Genomic DNA, 19,461 nt, shown 5'->3' with positions numbered 1-19,461 from the left:
AAAAAATGCCTCAAACTTAACCTCTAGTGGGGAGGATGAAACATATATCTACTTAGAATAACATTAAGCAGTGATAAATGTCACATAGGTGATATAAATAGAGCACAATTAAAGGATATTACTTCCAACTCTGAATCACAGAAAATATTGAGATGAAATTAAAGTAGCCCTTGAGTTCACCAAAGAAGGATGGTCAGATTTCCATGGGAGAGAACTAGAGAGAGGTCTTGTCTCAACGAGTTCAGCATGAGACTGATAGCAAGGGGATCCTTCGCAGACCTTGAACCCAGCCAGCACACTGTTTCTTGTTCTCCCTATCCACAGAATTGCCAAAGAAGAGTGAAAGATGATAAAATTGCTTTCTCCATGATAAAACTGACGTGGCTAACTTGAGTTTTCTAAAAATGAACACATTTAAAATTGAAATATCTGCACCAGATGGAAAAAAAGACTTCAGAGAAACTAAATTATTCTTTGTAGAAAAAAAAAAATCCTCTCTCAAACACTACCCACAGTGCTCTAAAAGTTAAGAGAAGACAGTTTTACCAGTTTGTAGCAAATTGCAAAAGCAAGGACATAGGTTTCTTTGTTGAATTTCACATCTTGGTTTTTCATCTCTATCAGCACTTCCAGCGCACCTACCAAAAATGAGAAGTGGGCAGACAGTGTTAAATGCATTCAGGTGAGTTCAGAGTCGTCTACTATTGATTCCCAACATTCTAATCTGTTCAGCACCACCTACTGAAAAGTATATTCCAGAAGCAAGTCAAAGCTATCTGTCAAAGTCATTTATCAATTAACTAAATTTCAAAGAAATTATCAAACGATACAGTAAGAACTAATATTTTAAGCCTACTTATACTTTCAGCGTAAGTAAAATCAGGGTGTTTAGTTTAAGGTATGACATGAGATGCAATAATGTTGTTTTCAAACTTAAAAGAATGAAGTCTCCAGAGTTCAGTCATTCATCAAGAATATAAGGATCATTTTTGCATGGTCCATTGTTTTTCCTAACTGCTATATTACCAAAGACAGAATTTTTCAACAAATTCTAATACTCACTTGTATATTTGCCTTTAATAAATAACATATCCATCAAAATATTGAACGACGTGGTGTCTGAGAAGAAACCTCGTAAATGCTAATAAAAAACAAACAAACACAGTTTGGTTAAAAGTTTTTAACTATTGAGGATATATTTTTATAATTCTATCTTCTCTATCCAGGACTTATTTTTGCATATACTTTATTCATTTGGTCCCCTGAATTCTCTAATAAATCTCTGATATACCAGGATTGTTTTCAAAAAAATTCAAATGCTGCCCACTCTTTCGACTGTCATGTCTTTGGCTGGGCATACAAACGAGGCAAGCAGTATGGCAAGAGCTCTCTGGGTTTCAGAAATACAGTGAAGGACATCTTCATTATACATGGCTCTCTGGTGCTTACAAAAAAAGAAACAAGTCAATTAACTTTGGTAAGGGGGCCCTGCAATGTGGGTGGCATTATATTAATATGAAAAGGCCAGGGGCACCTGGGTGGCACAATTGGTTAAGCGTTCGGACTTTGGCTCAGGTTATGATCTCACTGGTTCAAGCCCTGCATCAGGCTCTGTGCTGACAGCTCAGAGCCTGGAGCCTGCTTTGGATTCTGTGTCTCCCTCTCTCTGCCCCTCCCCTGCTCATGTTCTGTCTTTTTCTCTCTCTCTCAAAAATGAATAAATGTCAAAAAAATATGAAAAGGCAGGTATAAGTATGCATGAGGACTAAGCAAGAAGAGTCTTACAAAGCTGTGATGCTCTTTTGGCAAATGAATAATACTCACTTTTTGAAATAATTCAGTGGAAGAGTGGTTCTCAACATTTTTTCCTCAACATTTTATTTTATTTTATTTTTTTTTAATTTTTTTTTCCAACGTTTTTTATTTATTTTTGGGACAGAGAGAGACAGAGCATGAACGGGGGAGGGGCAGAGAGAGAGGGAGACACAGAATCGGAAACAGGCTCCAGGCTCTGAGCCATCAGCCCAGAGCCTGACGCGGGGCTTGAACTCACGGACGCGAGATCGTGACCTTGCTGAAGTCGGACGCTTAACCGACTGCGCCACCCAGGCGCCCCCCTCAACATTTTAAATATCACGATAATGCAACACATGCTATTCAAATATGCCATTAAATGCCTCCTTGCTCTAGTTTGTTCTTATTTTGAAAGCCCACTATGCAGACCCTGTTCTAGGGGCTGAAAATAAAGAAATAATAAACAAGACACATAACCCTGCCCTAACTCTAGTGGGGCTTATAATCTAGTAGAGCTTAAATTCTGGCATGGGAGACGATGAACGAGTAAAACCAGTGAAGAAGTAAAAATGTAATTTCAAGTTATCAATAAGGGCTACGAAGAGCAATGAAGGGGAAAACGGGATAGAGTAGATGATAGAAGGGCATCAGGGAAGACTTTCTGAGGAGACCTCAATGGAGTAAAGGAGAGCCTTGATGACGAGGGTGTAGACCACTCTAGTCTGAGACCATGGGTGTGGCAGTTCTTAGAATAAGAAAGCCCAAGAGTGGAGTGAGCAAGGGGGATGGCAGGTGATGAGACACTACAAGGGACCTCTAAGTCATGATCAGGGGTCTGAGTTCTCCTCTGAGTATGATGGGAAGGCCCAGAGCAGCCCTGCCCACAGCGTGAGCCATATATGTGGTTCTACATTTTCAAGTAGCTTCATTAAAAAAAGTAGAAATACAGGAAGTCAGTTTTAATGATGTTACCTAAGCCACTAAAAGCAAAATATAATTTTGACATGTAACCAATAAAAAAAATTTAGCACTTTTTCTTTTTTATATCAAGCATGTGAAATCCATCATGCATTCTACCCTTACAGCCCATGTAATTTCAACTAGCCACAGTCCAAGGGCTCCATAGATACATGCAGACAGTGGCTATGATACGGGCAGCACTACAGGGTTCAGGGTAGGGGACACAATAAGAGTGGAAACAGGATTAGGCTTTAATGTCACTGGACTCAAATTCAGTTTAATCTGCTACTCCAGGCAACTTGGTTGTATATGATTGTTTCATGCATGGGTCTAAGTTTAAAACAAAAAAAACAAAAAAACAACTGAAGTTGCATTTTCTTTTTGCTTTTTAATCATTAGACTCATGGCTGTCATTACAGTGAAATTTTCATTTTCCTTCATTTTCCTTTAATTACAACACATGATTACTGAAGTCAAACAATACAAAAACATATAAAATAAAAAGTAAGAATTTCCTGTAATTCTACCCCCTAAAGATAAGCAGTAGGGATTTTGTGTAGATCCTTGCAGACTTTTTTTTTTTTTTCAACGTTTATTTATTTTTGGGACAGAGAGAGACAGAGCATGAACGGGGGAGGGGCAGAGAGAGAGGGAGACACAGAATCGGAAACAGGCTCCAGGCTCTGAGCCATCAGCCCAGAGCCCGACGCGGGGCTCGAACTCACGGACCGCGAGATCGTGACCTGGCTGAAGTCGGACGCTTAACCGACTGCGCCACCCAGGGGCCCCGAGATCCTTGCAGATTTTTAATAGATATATACTAAAATATAAATATGTATATTTTTCTTTTAGGAAAAATATAGGTTCAAACCAATCCTCATTGTTGTAAAACCCCCTTTTCACTGGTTACTAATACAGTATGATCCTCTTTCTAAACAATGGGTGTCCTTAAAAGAGGGGAAAGTCAAGAGTTCACAGCTCTACCATGGAAAGAACACTTTAGGGGTGCCTGGGTGGCTCAGTCAGTTAAGTATCTGACTTAGGCTCGGGTCATGATCTCACAGCTTGTGAGTTCGAACCCCGCATCGGGCTCTGTGCTGACAGCTTGGAGCCTGGAGCCTGGAGCCTGCTTCGGATTCTGTGTCTCCCTTTCTTTCTGCCCCTCCCCCACTCGTGCTCTATCTCTCTCTCTCTCAAAAAATAAACAAACATTAAACAAAAAAAAAAAAAAAAAAGAAAAGAAAAGAAAAAACACTTTATACGAAGAGTACAAGACAGAAACACAATTTAGTAGAGGGTTCCTAAAAATACAAAAGGGTCCCAGGTGGCCAGCCCTGGCCCCAAAATAAATGTTTCTGACCATGTATGAATTTACCATGTGTCTAAGTGCCAGTTTCCTCATCAGTAAAATGGATAGAATGACAGTATCCACCTCACCACGGTCTGTGCAAAATAAATCAAGCAGGTATAGTGCTTAAGCACAGTGCTGAGGACACAGTATATGTTCAATAAATAATTACAGAAATAATTATCATTATTTTTGTCTTTAAGAAAAGAAAATCAGAAGATGTGAAGGTATTCTGAAAACCAGAAAAGCACTATACAAGGTGGCCATCAACAAGAAGTAAATAATATAAAAAGAAAGGAGAATCACAGGTGGGTAACAGGAAAGGCAATCTTAAAATGGCTGCCTGTCTTAAACAATCCCCCGCTAAAAGCTTCTCTGAGAGGTTAGTCCCATGTCACAACCAAGGAAGGTAGACCCCTTATAATTTGTCCATACATCTCTCCCACACCTGTCCTACACCTCTGTCTGAAAAGAGCAAGACTTCTTCATAGCAATGGACTCCAAGGAAACCTTAAAATACAGGTAAGAGCTCATTCCTTCAGCTTAGGAAACTTGATCTGAAAAATCTAAGCCAGGAATAATGTAAGAGAGATGCCTTCCCTAACATCACTAAAAACACCCAAGGCTCAGCACAAGGAAATCACACTGACAGGGACAGTAATCGGGAGACAATAACCTGGTCTTTGATGAGTTCCAATGCAGATTCCTCAAGATCCAACTCGTAGCACAACCTCATGAAAAGTGGTCCAAATTTATACTCTCCCAAAGTGACATTTCTGTTCTCTGTATGGTACCTGGTAATGAAAATGATTCAGTGAGTCAAATAGTGAGATGCAGGGAAAAGGACAGACCGACTGTGGCATGTACTCTGCTAGATGCTGGGGACACAATAAAGAACGAGGTACTCTCACAGTCCGGAGGGAGAAAAGTGCAGAAACGAGGACAATCAGAGGAATTCTGGAGTGAAGTATGTCAGACATTTAAACAGAAAGGGTTTGTGAGAGGCCCACATAACCACATGAAGTCAAAGAATGGAAAAACGTACATTGTAATTATCTTCTCAATATATCAACAAACTGCTAGGATGAGTGCTAGCAAAGGTCAGGGAACAACAGGGCTCTCGCACAGCAAACTCGAGAGAATGGCACTGTGTCTTTGTACGGACCCCATCTAGAGAGGAACGAATCAAAGGAGTGAAGTAATGCTCTGTCCTCCACAAATGTGACTTCTCCATAGAGGGTGACAGACAACCTACAGATGTACTTTACAGTTTAGACCCATCGCTGTTTTCCTCTGCTCGGGAAAAGGCATATGTGATCTACCATCACCTAGCTAAACAAATTAAATGCTGTTTTGAAGTTTAGTTTTAGCAAAACGCTAATTTCAGACAGTGACATCTTATACGTGCCTTGAGGTTTCGACAAGTAGTCGGTCCACCAGTTAGGATGCAGAACTAAAAATTGCTAGCATAAATTTGCTTTCAATAACCAACTCTTTCTGTTTTAGACACCAAGAAGACAATCTGGTGACAAAATAAGTATTGCAAGATTACTTGTAAACCAGATTTTACTAAGACTCATTATGTGAATAAATCACACATACCACGGGGAATAGCTCTGACTTTAAAACCAGAACGCTTTTTAGCCTTCTGCCGAAATCACGGAGGACAGTCACAGTAACATCATGGATAGTGTATCCCAAACATACATAATGCCAAATAGAATGATGATATGTACTTTCAAAGATACACTTCGTAGTCAAATTATAGTAATTATAAAATACAGTGCTTCATTACAAGTTATGAGTTAAATTATATCAGTTGTACACCTTAAATATACATGAGTTTTAGTTGTCAGTCATACCTCAATAATACTGGGGGGGAAAGAATTAGGTTATTTAAAGGCAATATAGTACGTGACTAAGGATTTTTAGATTCTGATTCCAAGCTGACAGTTCAAATCCCAGTTCTTTTACTTATTAACTGTATAACCAGGAGCAAATAAGTTAACCATTCCATGCCTCAGTTTCTTCATCTGTAAATGGAGATAAAAGTTCAACTCAAAGTTTCTGTAACGATTAATTAAGATGACATGCCTACTAGCACACGGAAAATCTGCCATTTGTGTCAGCTCTTATAAAATATAAGGCATGCTGTGGAAAAGATCTTTAAAAATCAATACATTCCAAAAATAGTGTCATGAAAAATTTGTGCCAGATTAAAAATAAAATAATGCAAAAACAAAAGTTTTCCCAATTTAGAGAACATTTACACTAATAAAAGCGCTAGAAATTCACAAAGATAAAGTATTACCTCTTCTTGACAAGAAACGTTCAAATCAAAGAATCTAAAATACCCCTAATAAACCACACACCAGCATGTGGTCAAGACTATGGGGGGGATTAAGTTGCTCCTCACTTTTGACTCCATAAAGAGCTTATGTTCTAGCTCATTACTCTTCCTCCCCAGTAGTGGGGTGCCTGTGTCAGCAAGACAGAGAACAGGTTGGTTAGGCCATGGACCTGCCCATTTTCCCACTTTTCCAGCTGTCCACCAGTAGAGGGAAGAGTCAGCAACTGGGCAGAGTTATTAGCAATGATTTAGATTTGGGTAGTAAAAACTGACAATAAAACAAGCCAGAGGGTCTAATATGATTCATCTTTGTGAAACTGAGATAGTATTAGGATTCCTAATACCATGCAAATGTAAATTAGCATAACTCTTTTGGAAAATAATCTGGCATTTGTATCAACAAATTTTAAAATGTTCATATTCTCTGATCATCTCCAAAACAGAAAGAGTATGTTTTATGCATAGAGTTGCTCATCACGGCATTATTCATACTGATGAAAATATCAAAGATCAGACATTCAACAAGAGGGGTACCTGACATACAATGGAATATTATAAAGTCATTAAAATATAACTCCTAAGGTATATTAACAAAAAAATTATGCTGTAATACTAAGTAGAAAATGCTATCATTATATATACAGTAATTATTAGGAAAGTATAAATAAACCCTATCAAAACCATACAATCTTTGCACGTAAAAAATTAGTGAGAAAATGGGGATGTCTGGTGGCTCAGTCAGCTAAGTATCCAGCCTCGACTCAGGTCATGATCTTGTGGTTTGTGGATTCGAGCTCTGCATCAGGCTCTGTGCTGACAGCTCAGAGCCTGGAGCCTACTTCAGATTCTGTCTCTCTTTCTCTCTGCCCCTCCCCGACTTATGCTCTGCCTGCCCCCCCTCAAAAATAAACAGTGAAAAAAAGTTTAAAAAAAAAAACAGTGACAAAATGTATCAAATATCAACAGTGGTTGATCCATCCGGAGGCGGAACTGTTGCTCCTCCCTGCTGAGTGTGGGAGTGCCAGGTAACTTGCCTTGACCAAGACAATGTGACAGAAGTGAAGCTGTGCCAGTTCCAGGCAGCTTTACGAGGCCGGCAGCTTCCACTTGTGCAGGGTGCTAGTGCAGCCCAGGCTAGACTCATGAATGACGAGACACTCCAAGGAGAGAGGGGTCACGTGGACTCAGGCATCAGAAATACAAGTAAAGCCTCTTGGACCTTCCAGCTCAGACCAGCCAGCAGCTGACCATAGAGGGAGCAAGTGACTTTAGCAGACACCAATACAGAACTAGCAGGCCTCAATTCCTGACCCACAGAAATTATAGATAATAGATAATAATAGATAACAGAAAAAAAAACAGTTATCATGTTCTGGTGCGCAACAAGAGACAACAGAAATAGCAGAATCTGTGATGTATTTCTTCTACTTTTTTGGTGTTTTTCAAACTTTCAATGGATTGTGTGTAATTTTATGTTTTTTCCTTTTAAAGATAACATTAATTTTTCATATAAAATTAATAATGCCCACTGTAGACAAGTTTGAGAGACTAAAAACAATACATATTTAAACCAAAAAATATGTATAACTCCCAGAGAACTACAATTAACTTTTTGTACATACTCTTCCAGTATTCTACATATGAACACACTTATACTACTCTCTCTACATTATAAATGCAGGTCCACGTGTAGAAACCTATCTTTCAAGGATGGTAAAAAAAAAAAAAAAAAAAAAAGCCATGAATTTAATTTTAGAAACAAAGCCTGTTGATTTCGGTTCATACACTTCCCGAGTAAGTGAAACCTTTGCTAGGTTTCCTAACAGCAGACTATGATTACACGGGAATTCCTCTGACGTGGGAAAATGACAATGGATCAGAGAAAGAGACATTCGCCTGGAGGAGACAGATGATCGAGGAGTCCATGAAGTGGTCCAAGTGAGAGATGACAAGGCCTGAACTAAGACACTGGTAATGAGGACAGAGAGAGGAAGGCCAGAGATGAGAGATACCAGGGAAGTGGAAGCAGTAGGATTTCTCATCCTGTCAGGGAGGAGAGCAAGTAAGGTTAGAGGAAAGAGGCTCCCAGTTATCCATCCTGAGGGGTCAGTACGACAGAAAATAGGAAAGAGAAGCAATTTGTGTGAGTTGTATGTGAAGACCTAGGGGATATGTAAGTGGACTTCATCAGGCTGGTGATTTCTTAGGACATGAATTCTGGTTTTCTATCCTTAGTACCTGGCATATAGAAGGAATCCAGGAAGCGATTGCTAAGTGAACATAAATGTCTGGAGCTGGGGGCAGGCATGTGGACAAGAGATTTGAAAGTCATCAATGTATAGTTGCCAGCTGAATCCATGTTAAATGGATGAGATTCTTCAGGAAAAAGAAAGAAGAAACCAAACCTGGCAGAATTGTACAGAAATGCCTCACCTGTAAATGACATTTTTAGCCAGTTCCACATCATCCCGGGTGTCACACAAATGAAGGAAGGTTTTCAACTCGTCCTTCAAGATGAGCTTATTCTGGGCCAATTTCTCTTTCATGTTTCTCAGGTAGGTTGCTGGAAGAAAGCATAGTGTGGTGGCCATCACTCAGGCTGACTGGGACTGTCAGGAGTCTGACCTCAGGGAGAAGGGGAAGCTGGATTCTGGCACACTGCAAAGAGGCACTGAGAGGGGCTCCCATCACTGACTAGTGTCCTTAAGAGCAGTATCACAGAAGGTCTATGAAGCAAACCATCTGTGCTACAGGAGCACAGGATGGGGGCCCACTCAAAACTTTCTAACATACAATCTTTGAGGGTAAGAACACAGGAATATGCAATTTTGACTACCTGGGTGACCCTTCTGCACACTAAAGTTTTAAGAACTATGTCCCAGCGGCTTAGTCCAAAAAACTATCGACAGGTGACCCATTAGGAAAAAAAAAAAAAAAAAAATTCAACCAAGACATCTAAACCAACAATTGGCAGGGTATCTAGTAGGAAAACTGAAAGGAAAATGTGTACTAAAGATGGGTTTGCCCCAGTGGTTGACCCACATGATTTAGCAATATTTCAAGTCTCTTGCACTTGGTTCAACTCTACCTTTCATTTCTCTTGCTCTCCCTACTCAGTTATTAGACAGCATGACACAGTACTACATAATGCACACAGGGCAAAAAAAACCCATCCTCTCAACAGCAGCAAACACTCTTGGTAACAGACTCATTTCAAAATGCTTATACTTATCTCTGTCCCGACTTGTATCTGATCAATTGTGGAGACAGTCAAACACCAAAAGGAAACACTGCTTCTTGGCATTAGGAAGGGATCAGATTCTCAGCAGAATGTGGGGTGAGATGCAAGCCCAGCACCAAAGAAGCATCTGCTTTCTAGAAGGCAGAGCTGTTCTCAGTATCAGGAGCTGCCAAGAAAACTCTACGGGTTTTGCTCCAAGGCCCAGAGCTTTGAAGGAAGGCTGCTTAAAGGAATGGCACAGTATGTATTAAAACACAAGACTGGGAAGCTGAGGCAGACACTGTTCTCAATTTAAAGAAAAGAAGGCCCACCTGGTTTAAGTTAATACTGTGGACCATCCAATCTTTATTTGCAGAGCCAGGTCATGGTTAAAGGTTTTAGAGGTGGAGAGGCCTGGACTATAAGCTAGGCTCTGCTACTTGCATTCTATGGGGAGACCCTTGTCTGTTAGACTTGATTCCACGTGTAAAGTGAGAATCGTGAGAGCTACCTCATGGGGTATCCTGACATAATGTACGTTAAGCATTTAGCACAGGGCAAATCATTTTTTGTTCTCATTTTCATTCCATCACTTATTAGATTTAAGAGAATTTATACTATTAACTGTTTCTAAACAATTTCTAATCTAAATAATTCTAATGGGATGACTTACACTTTGCAATAAGCCTTAAGAATCCAAAATTTCAACAGTATAATTTGCACTTTCAAACAAATAATCAAGATTTAAGTGTTTGTGAGCAACACAAGGAAGGCTAAGGCAGGGTTCCCGTCCTGAAAGAACTTAATCTATTTGAAAAAACATGACACAGTTACGCAAAGCTATCTGAAAACAATGACTGAGGGGCACATGAGTGGCTCAGTCAGTTAAGCGTCCTACTTCTGCTCAGGTTATGATCTCACGGTTTGTGAGTTCAAGCTCCGCTTCAGGCTCTGTGCTGACAGCTCTGAGCCTGGAGCCTGCTATGGATTCTGTGTCTCCTTCTCTGCCTCTCCCCTTGCTCGCAATCTGTCTCTCTCACTCAAAAATAATAAACATTAAAAAATTTTTTTTTGAAAACAATGACTGAGGGAGTGACAGGTGACCAACTATATAAATAGAAAGAAATCAGGGTGGCAGAAATAGACCAGGTTTGGCAGATGTGGAAAGGTACCAGAAAGGAAGTGGTTGGATAGGGTTGGAGAAACTCAGGAGAGGGGATCATTCTTGGTATAAGAATCAGCATGAACAATAGCATAGAACTGGGCACAGGGGAAGGTGGTGAGGGAAGAACTGTGATTACATTAACAGGAAATCATACTGGACTCCATAAAGGGTAAGGGGCCCATTATGGAGGAGCTGGGAAGCTGGTGGCAGTGCGTGGGTGGCTGTGTGTGTGTGTGGGGGGGGGAATGTACACAATATGGTATAGGACAGAGGACCACTGTCGGTTCTTATAATGAAGAAATGTTAACAGGATTTTTATAAATATCAATCTGACCATGGAGTAGATTAGCACTCATTACATTAACTGCCTTTCAGAACATATGCTCAATTGTGACAGCTTTAGAAACACTACAACAATTGGATGTAACTAAAAAATGACATGAGGCCCTAACTGCCAACTTCACAAAGCTCCAAAAGTGATGAGTAAAAAGAAGACTGAAGTAAAATCCAGGCTGAGGAAAATCAGAAGTAAAATGTCCGCTGGAGATTAACATATTCTCCCTCACTCTGAAGGCTTATCTACTCATTCCATAGGTGGTATAATGTATATGAATAGAAAAGTGGTGAGGAAAAACTGATTTCTGGAGGGCTAGAAGCAGGGTTTATTACGTACCCATAAACATATGACAGTGAGAGGAAGGAGATCTGAGAAATTTAGTAGGAACAAACTAAACTGTTATTAACAAAGGGAAGTCTTGCTATGCTTATCAAGGAATTTCAAGTACCAGAAAAAATGTGGAGAGAGGGAATGAATTCAACAAGAGTTCTCAGATGCTGACAGGAATAAGAACTAGGATAGTAGTGTGTTTTCAGCTTTTTGTAATAAAAATTTTCAAACAAACCCCAAAACAGAAAGAGAACAGTATAATGCCCTCTCATGTGCCCATCACCTGGGTTCCAAAATGACCAATATTTTGCTAATTAAAAAAAATGTTTTACCCTACTGACTTTTTCGCAGAGTAGAAAAATATGAAAATGCATCCCACAAGATGGTTTTGTTTCACTGTTTCATTTGTGTATAGATATGTATGTGTACAGTGGGGATGCTATGCAAAATGTACTTTTTACTCAGAGGTGTATTAAAAAATGTTAAAGCCAGTCATCTTGAGCAGTTCTTCTCAGACCTTACTGTGCATATTAATAGTCTGGGCTTTAAGTTGGGCATCTCAAGGAAACTCCCAGTTGCTGCTTATCCTTGACCCTTAGTTTAGGTGGCAGGGATCTGAGGGAACTCGTTCCAACACGAGTTTTAGTATTTCTCTGGGATCCTGGAAAAAGTGACAAGAGGAGAGCTGTAGGCTCTGTAGTAGCAGAAAGTGAGATGAAAAGTACGTTTAAGAGTAGACTAGGAAATCAAGAATAAACTATGTCAATCTCTTCTCGGACATAAGGTCATTAGAGGAGACCAAACGGTTAAAGACAAAAACAAAACAAAACAAAAAAAAAAAACTTAATGACACATCGATGAAAGAACCAACAAAATAGATTCAATTACCTTTAGTACCAGGAAGATGATTTGCAATAACCACCTTCTTATGCTGAAATTCTTTTAATTTCACAACATTATCTGTAAGTAGATATCTTTTAGCTACAAATAAAAGAAAAAAGCAAAATCATTTTAATTCTTTTATAGTTAGTGAAGAACATGAATAGAGGTTGATTGTCTCTGGGGCACCTGGTGGCTTAGTTAAGCCTCCGACTTCGACTCCGGTTATGATCTCACAGTTAGAGCCCCACATCAGGCTCACGGCTGTCAGTACAGAGCCTTCTTCGGATCCTCTCTCCCCCTCTCTCTCTGCCCTTCCCTTGCGTGTGCTCTCTCTCAAAAATAAACAAAACATTAAAAATTTTTTTATTAAAAAAGTGTTGTCTATTTATGAGAAGGCAGTCCAGAGAAGTGGTTACAGTAGGAATATACTGTTGCGCTGCCTGAGGGCAAATCCCTCCTCTACCAGATTCCTCTGACCTTGGGTTAATTGGCCTTGCTGTTTCCATCTTTGTAAACCAAGAAAAGAATGGTACCTCTCTCATTGGGTGGTTTCAAGAGAAAAGGAATATACTTAAAATGCAGAGTAATAGCTGACACTAAGTGTCAAATATTTTATTATCACTCACCAGCATAATGAAATTTAATCATTCCCGTAAAGCTATTAATGGACAATCTTACAAACGAAGACACCTGCTCAAGGTCTTTTAGACTGTTAGCTCTCCAATTGGGACACCAAACTCAGTCTAAGACCTCAACTCCCAAACTTTGCAGAACAGTACACCCAAGGGGGAGTGGGATTTCCAGACAACAGCGTCGCCCCATCTGAAGGACTACTGTAGCCCCCAGGTCAAGACCCCAGCCTGGCTGTCCTCTGGTTCCCAGCAAAGGGGCTTCGACGACACCGAAGGGCCAGTGCTGCACACGCGCGCAACCAAAGGGCACAAGAGCATAGGCTCCTCCAGGCCAGTGAGCGACTGAGGCAGGCGCTTTTATTTTCCCCCAAAGCGATGCCTGCTAAGGTGTCAATCTCCCTTCTTTCCCATTCCTCCCCTCCTTCACGATCAGAAGTCCGCGGATACCTCCGAGAGGGCAGCGGCAGCATGTGGAGCCTGAGCCTCCCACCCCGGGAGACACGGAACTCTGCAGCGTAAACAGCAAAACGTGACTCAGCCGCCGAACTGCGGCAGCCATGTTATCCTGGGCCGCAACAACTACGCGCGCCGGGGAAGGGGGCGGGGCATCAGCCTGTGACCCCACCCCTTCCTTTCCCTCAACCCCTGGGCGTTCTTCCTCTTGGTATGCTCCAAGATGGCAGCCCCCATAGCGAGGCGCTGGTTTCTTCTGGCGCGGAGAGTGCCTCTGCCTCCAATCTCCCTGGCAGGTTTGTGGCTGCTTTCCTTTTGTGGGCTACTTCATTAGGCACCTGAACACTCTTCCTTAAGTAAAGGGAGCTGTGGGTTTTCATCAGGACAGGAAAGGCTTCTGGGTTCTAGTTGCTAGAGAAACTGTTTGGAGCCTTGGGTAGCACAGAAGGGGGAGGTAAGGCCCCCGACATGTATGCTTCCCTAGAATAGTGCCTGCCAGTCCAAAAGTGCGAAGAGTAGAGGAAGTCATGGCATGAGGGCTTTTACCTGTGATTTGCAGGGTTTGTGTTAGGGTGGTCGTCTCTTCACTGACCATGAAGAGCCCAAATGTGCCCACCCCAGAGCTAGAACTTTTCCTCCCCGCTTAAGTGTTCTTGGAGGGGCGTCGAAAACCTCACCACCTCACACTTGACCAGACTTTTCGTTTCCACATGGGATAAGTATTTCAGTACTAATTTCGCATTACTTAATGATCTGGGGCACAACTTTTGAATGACATTTCTATGCCACAGTTTTCCATGTGTAGAGACAATAGGTACTTCTGAAGTACCTTGGACCTTTGAACAAGTCAGGGATTAGGGACATGATACCAAGCAGTTGAAAATTTGTGTTTAAGTTTTGACTCCTCCCTTACCCATCACAGTCCATTAACACTTTTTTATGTCTTATGCAATTTTATACTGTATTCTTAACAGTATGATTAAATGACTAAAATGCAGTAATCACAGTTGATGTTTCCAACATACCTCCTCTAACTCCTGTTAAAAACCAGCACATACACTGTTGTTCACACTTGTTTAGCAACAGCCATTAACTATGGGCATGAAACCTCATTGATAGCCACCAGGTTTTCTGAGAATTAATTGGTTGACCTGGCAGGTGAAAGTGTTTAGTGCCACATGTTAAGTAAAGTATGTACAGTACCTGGCATCTCATTGAGAATTAGCTGCTGTACCTATTTGCTAGCATGTTTAATTATGGTGGTTACTAAATGCTTTTCAATGTAAACAAGACCTTGAATTGCTTATCAGGGAGACCATCATGGTTGCATTGTGTTTGGGGCAATCATTCTGATAAGGGAATGGAAATTAGGTAAGGGTGACTTACGAGAATTTTCAGTTAGCATTTGTTCTTAAACTGGTGAACGTGTAATTTACACCTGTGTTCTTCCATTGGTAGCTACTAGCTACTTGTGGCTATTGAGATTAAATTCAATTTTAGTCACATATTTTTTAAATGTTTAGTAGGGACCTATGCTTGGTGGTTACAGTTGTATAGCTCAGAACATTTCCATCATTATAGGAAGTTCTATTGAATAAGCACTAGGTTAGACCATAGAAGAAAGGAGTCTTGAAACGAGTAACTGGAAACTATAAGGCAAGTGATAGAATTATGTAGGAACTTCAGTCAGGAAAGACATACTATGTGATTTTACTCCTGTGTGCAATTTAAGATACAAAAAAAACATATCAGCATAGGGGAAGGGAAAAAAAAAAGAGGGAAGCAAACTGTAAGAGACTCTTAACTAGAGAGAACAAACCGGGTTCATGGAGGGAGGCGAGTGCAGATGCGCTAAATGGGTGATGGGTATCAAGGAGGGTACTTTTGATGAACACTGGGTGTTTTAAGTGATCACTAAATTCTACACCTGAAACCAATTTTACTCTATATGTTAACTAAGAATTTAAATAAAAACTTGAAATAAAAAAGTACCTAAGATAGTGCATTATAACCCATTCAGGATTTGAAAATGCTGATAAGGAGCTTGACTATTAAGTCATCAAAATATTTTGAGCCATTACAGGGTAAGAGAGGAAAAAAATATACTTAGTACAGATTAGAAAAGTGATTTAAATACCTGAAGAGGGGAGTACCTGAGTGGCTCAGTTAAACATCTGAATCTTGGTTTTGGCTTGGGGATGTGATCTCACAAACCGTGACATCGAGCCACATATTGGGCTCTGTACTGACTCTGCAGAGCCTGCTTGGGATTCTCCCTCTCTCTCTGTCCATCTGCCCCTGCCCCCACATAAATAAGCTTTAAAAAAAAAAAAGTATTTTAAAAATAAATAACACATGAATAGGGTAGAGAAAAGAAATTTACTGGGTACCTACTACATAGTGAACATTAAACACATAATGTGCCCTCATTTAAACTGATCAAGGTAGGCGCTGTCTTTTGTATCATGAAAAGAGCTCAGCTTGTGCAACTTGCCCCCATTTCATACCATTTCTTAGCAAGCCAAGGATTCCAACTTAGGATTTTGTGACTCTAAAAGGCTATCTGTATCGAAAGTCACACTGCTTTTCTTTGGATGGTAAACATGTTTGGAGACATTGGTCTAAAGGCCAAAGTAACTACAAAATGACTAAGAATATAGATACAGCCAATCACTTTGCACTAAACGTTGAGATTCTGGTCCTTGGAGGTACCTTTTTAGGATTAAACGGAGAAATTACTTCTTATAGTGGATAGTTATTTTAGAGAATATGGTTGCCACCAAAGCTAACTGGCTGAAGGATAATTAAGTTCAAGAAAGGTTTGTAAATACTGCTGGGTGGCCTCTTCAGAGCGGAATTTACAGACTCAGACACCTAAACCTAAACCTGTGAGGCTCCTACTGTCTTTAAAAGGCTTACAGAAACATTCTTTAAAGAATGTTTGTTTTAAGGTGCACTGATTTCCTATTGTAGTTTTAACAAATTACTACAAATAAGGTGGTATAAAACAATACAACTATTACAGTTCTGTGGGTCACAAGTCTGACAGAGGGTCTTGCTATGTTGAAATCAGGGTGTTGAAAGGGACAGGTTCCTTGCAAATTCTGTAGGGGACAATCTGTTTCCAGGTCTTGTCCCTCTTCATGAAACCACCTGAAATCCTTGGCTGATGCTCCCCTTTTTCAAATACATTTAACACGAGTAAGAGCAAGTCACGTCTTTACATCACTCCATCCTTCATTCATCTCGGTATCTGTCTTTACCACTTTTAAAGACCTTGTGATTACACTGGGCACACCTGGATAAGCCGATATAGTTGCCTCATTTTAAGATCAGATGATTTGTGATCTTAATTCTATCTGTAACCTTAATCCCCCTTAGCTATTACCCTAACATATTCGTAGGTTTGGGAGAGTAAGACATGGACATCTTTTGGAGGCACATGATTCTGCCTACCAAATTTGGCCACACATTTCTACATTTATTATTTGTTTCTATTGGTCTAGGAAAGTTTTCTATTTGCTAAATTTAAATTCTTCATCCTTATACCCTTATCCTTTTGTTCTACACTCAATGGAGATGGAAAGTGATTACTGGTTACTTTCTTAAAAAGCAAACATTAAATAGTTCATATATATAAAGGTTGCTCAGCTTACCTTTTGTAGATTTACTAGTCCTTATTTGTTTTTTTGTTTTCAGTTCATGTGATGCCCTTGAACAACTGCACACAAAGGGCATTCTTGAACTCCTCTACCTTTCCCCACTCTGACCACCCGTACTTTTTGTCTCATCTCCCAATTCGAAATTCCTCATTGACCTAGATAATTGTCTTTTCTGACTCCAGAATGGGGGGGGGGAGTGATTTTTTATGCTAGAATGAAGCATATTCTAGAAAAAAAAATAGAGAATAAGAAATTATAGTAAGTAGACAATAAGTCACTGGTATCCTTAAGTGTATAGCTTAACAGTCCTATCCTTAGCTCTTGCTCACATCGAGAAGGGCTGTTCCTGTTTCTGACAGAAAGGAGAGACCTTCCTGGTTTAAAAAAAAATTTTTTTTGAATGTTTATTTTTGAGAGAGAGAGAGCAAGAACGAGTAGGGGAGGGGCGGAGAGAGAGGGAGAGGAGACACAGAATCTGAAACAGGCTCCAGGCTCCGCACTGTCAGCACAGAGCCTGACGCGGGGCTCGGATCCATGAACCGTGATATCATGACTTGAGCCAAAGTTGGACACCCAACCAACTGAGCCACCCAGGCAACCCTGTCCTTTCACTTTCTTAATGGTGTCCTTTGAAACATAAAAGCTTCTAGTTTTGTTTAAGTTTATGCTCATTCTTTCTCATTCATTCCTTGAACTCCTGTCTATTGGGCATTGCCATATGCCAGTCATTGCGCCAGGTGCCCTGAATGCAGCTGTGCCCTCTAGTGAGTTACCTCAAATCTGGCTTGTTAGGTTTTTCTTATAACTAGGGTGCTAGGTTACTGGGCAGGATACTCTGCTTTAGGTGAAGTTAGGGTAAATGTGCTGATCCAAGTCAGATGGAAATGTTTTTAGGACTAACGATTATAAAGCATTCAATTTGTGAGTTAAGCAATAGTTCAGCAAGTATTTGGGTTCTAAGGAGTTCTAGGGTTCACCTATGCTATAATTTAGGGGGAACAAGTGGCTTCCAGTCCTAAACTTACAGGAACAAAATTACTAGCATTCTTACCCATAACCTTATTGTAGACATTGTCAGTTTTTTCTGCATCTTCTACTTGGCAGATGTTGAACGCATGTTGTCATGTACTGAATTATGAACTGGGCAATATTGGTTAGAGTATCGTACAAGAATCTTTACATAATCTAGTACATTGAAAATAGGACAAAGATATCTTTAATAAGACATATAAACTGAACCTGTTGTGAAACCACACCTGTTGATAATTGACTTTTTCCTCAGGTAAAAGATGCCTCCTTTCTGCAGCATATGTGGACAGCCACAAATGGGAAGCAAGAGAAAAAGAACATTGTCACCTTGGTAGGTACCTATTAGGCTGTTATATATGTCAAGTCAATCACTCTGTATTTACCATCATGTTCATATATTTATGAAATGATGCTCTTATGATCCCATTCAGATAAGCACATTTTAAGTCTTAAAAAGAATTAGACTGGGGGCGCCTGGGTGGCGCAGTCGGTTAAGCGTCCGACTTCAGCCAGGTCACGATCTCGCGGTCCGTGAGTTCGAGCCCCGCGTCGGGCTCTGGGCTGATGGCTCGGAGCCTGGAGCCTGTTTCCGATTCTGTGCCTCCCTCTCTCTCTGACCCTCCCCCGTTCATGCTCTGTCTCTCTCTGTCCCAAAAATAAATAAACGTTGAAAAAAAAAAAAAAAAAGACTGTAACTTCACACATGGCAAAATCATTTTTGCTATCCTGCAAATTTCTTTTTAATTTTTGCCTTGATGATTAGTGTCCCTAAATTATGTAAATGACTCTTTCTTGTTTTTTGCCCACTTTTGTCATATAATTAGTTACCATGCAGCTTGTCTCTGTTTTACATTATCTGCAGAGAAAAATATTTTTTATATTTTCATCCTTTTTTATTGTTATTTCTTGTGGTCTTCAGAGTTGTTTCTGACTCTTTTCTATTTTATTTATTTCCCTTTCCCTATTCTTTAGGTCATATTACACAGATAGCAGCCTTTCTTTTCTAAAATAACAAGGCCTGGAGAAAATCACTGACCATATGAGCACTTTGTAGAAATGCAAATACTTCATGTATGTAATATATATTATGCATAACATCAACAGAACATTAATAAAGTCAGACAATTAAAAAAGGGAGGGGGCACCTGGGTGGCTCAGTCAGTCAAGCACCCGACTCTTGATTTCAGCTTAGTTCATGACCTCATGGTTTGTGGCATTGAGCCCTGTGCTTGGGATTCTCTCTCTCCCTCTCCGCCCCTCTCCTGCTTGCTATGTCTCAAAATAAATCAATAAACTTAA

At 40.3% G+C, this 19,461-nt stretch overlaps 2 protein-coding genes across 11 annotated transcripts in view; one reads left to right on the top strand and one right to left on the bottom strand.

Annotated features, from left to right (window-relative positions):
* The window catches only part of PTCD2 (pentatricopeptide repeat domain 2), a 120,456-nt gene extending 106,842 nt beyond the window's left edge, over positions 1-13,614 (bottom strand). For 3 of the 9 annotated variants that reach the window (XR_006703586.1, XM_045446741.1, XM_045446707.1), the window contains exons 1-6: positions 13,466-13,612; positions 12,393-12,485; positions 8,886-9,015; positions 4,779-4,896; positions 1,063-1,141; positions 547-638 (exon numbers count right to left, since the gene is read on the bottom strand). Coding sequence is in view for 7 of the 9 variants with exons in the window: in XM_045446741.1 (XP_045302697.1) it covers positions 547-638; positions 1,063-1,141; positions 4,779-4,896; positions 8,886-9,015; positions 12,393-12,485; positions 13,466-13,577 (624 nt within the window). In the remaining 2 variants the exon portion in view is untranslated. Of the gene's footprint in view, positions 1-546; positions 639-1,062; positions 1,142-4,778; positions 4,897-8,885; positions 9,016-12,392; positions 12,486-13,465 lie in introns of those variants that run through there. The other 6 variants (XM_045446736.1, XM_045446751.1, XM_045446726.1 and 3 more) reach the window with 4 other exon arrangements.
* A 41-nt stretch (positions 13,615-13,655) lies between these two features.
* MRPS27 (mitochondrial ribosomal protein S27) overlaps positions 13,656-19,461 on the top strand; it is a 90,425-nt gene continuing 84,619 nt past the window's right edge. The window contains exons 1-2 of one of the 2 annotated variants that reach the window (XM_045446677.1): positions 13,656-13,767; positions 18,416-18,493. In XM_045446677.1, coding sequence (XP_045302633.1) covers positions 13,695-13,767; positions 18,416-18,493 — 151 coding nt within the window. In that variant the 5' untranslated portion in view covers positions 13,656-13,694. The remainder of the gene's footprint in view (positions 13,768-18,415; positions 18,494-19,461) is intronic. The other variant, XM_045446686.1, reaches the window with a different exon arrangement.

Source organism: Leopardus geoffroyi, chromosome A1 (assembly GCF_018350155.1).
Source record: "Leopardus geoffroyi isolate Oge1 chromosome A1, O.geoffroyi_Oge1_pat1.0, whole genome shotgun sequence".
NCBI lineage: Eukaryota > Metazoa > Chordata > Mammalia > Carnivora > Felidae > Leopardus > Leopardus geoffroyi.
This window is presented reverse-complemented; position numbering and strand designations above follow the sequence as displayed.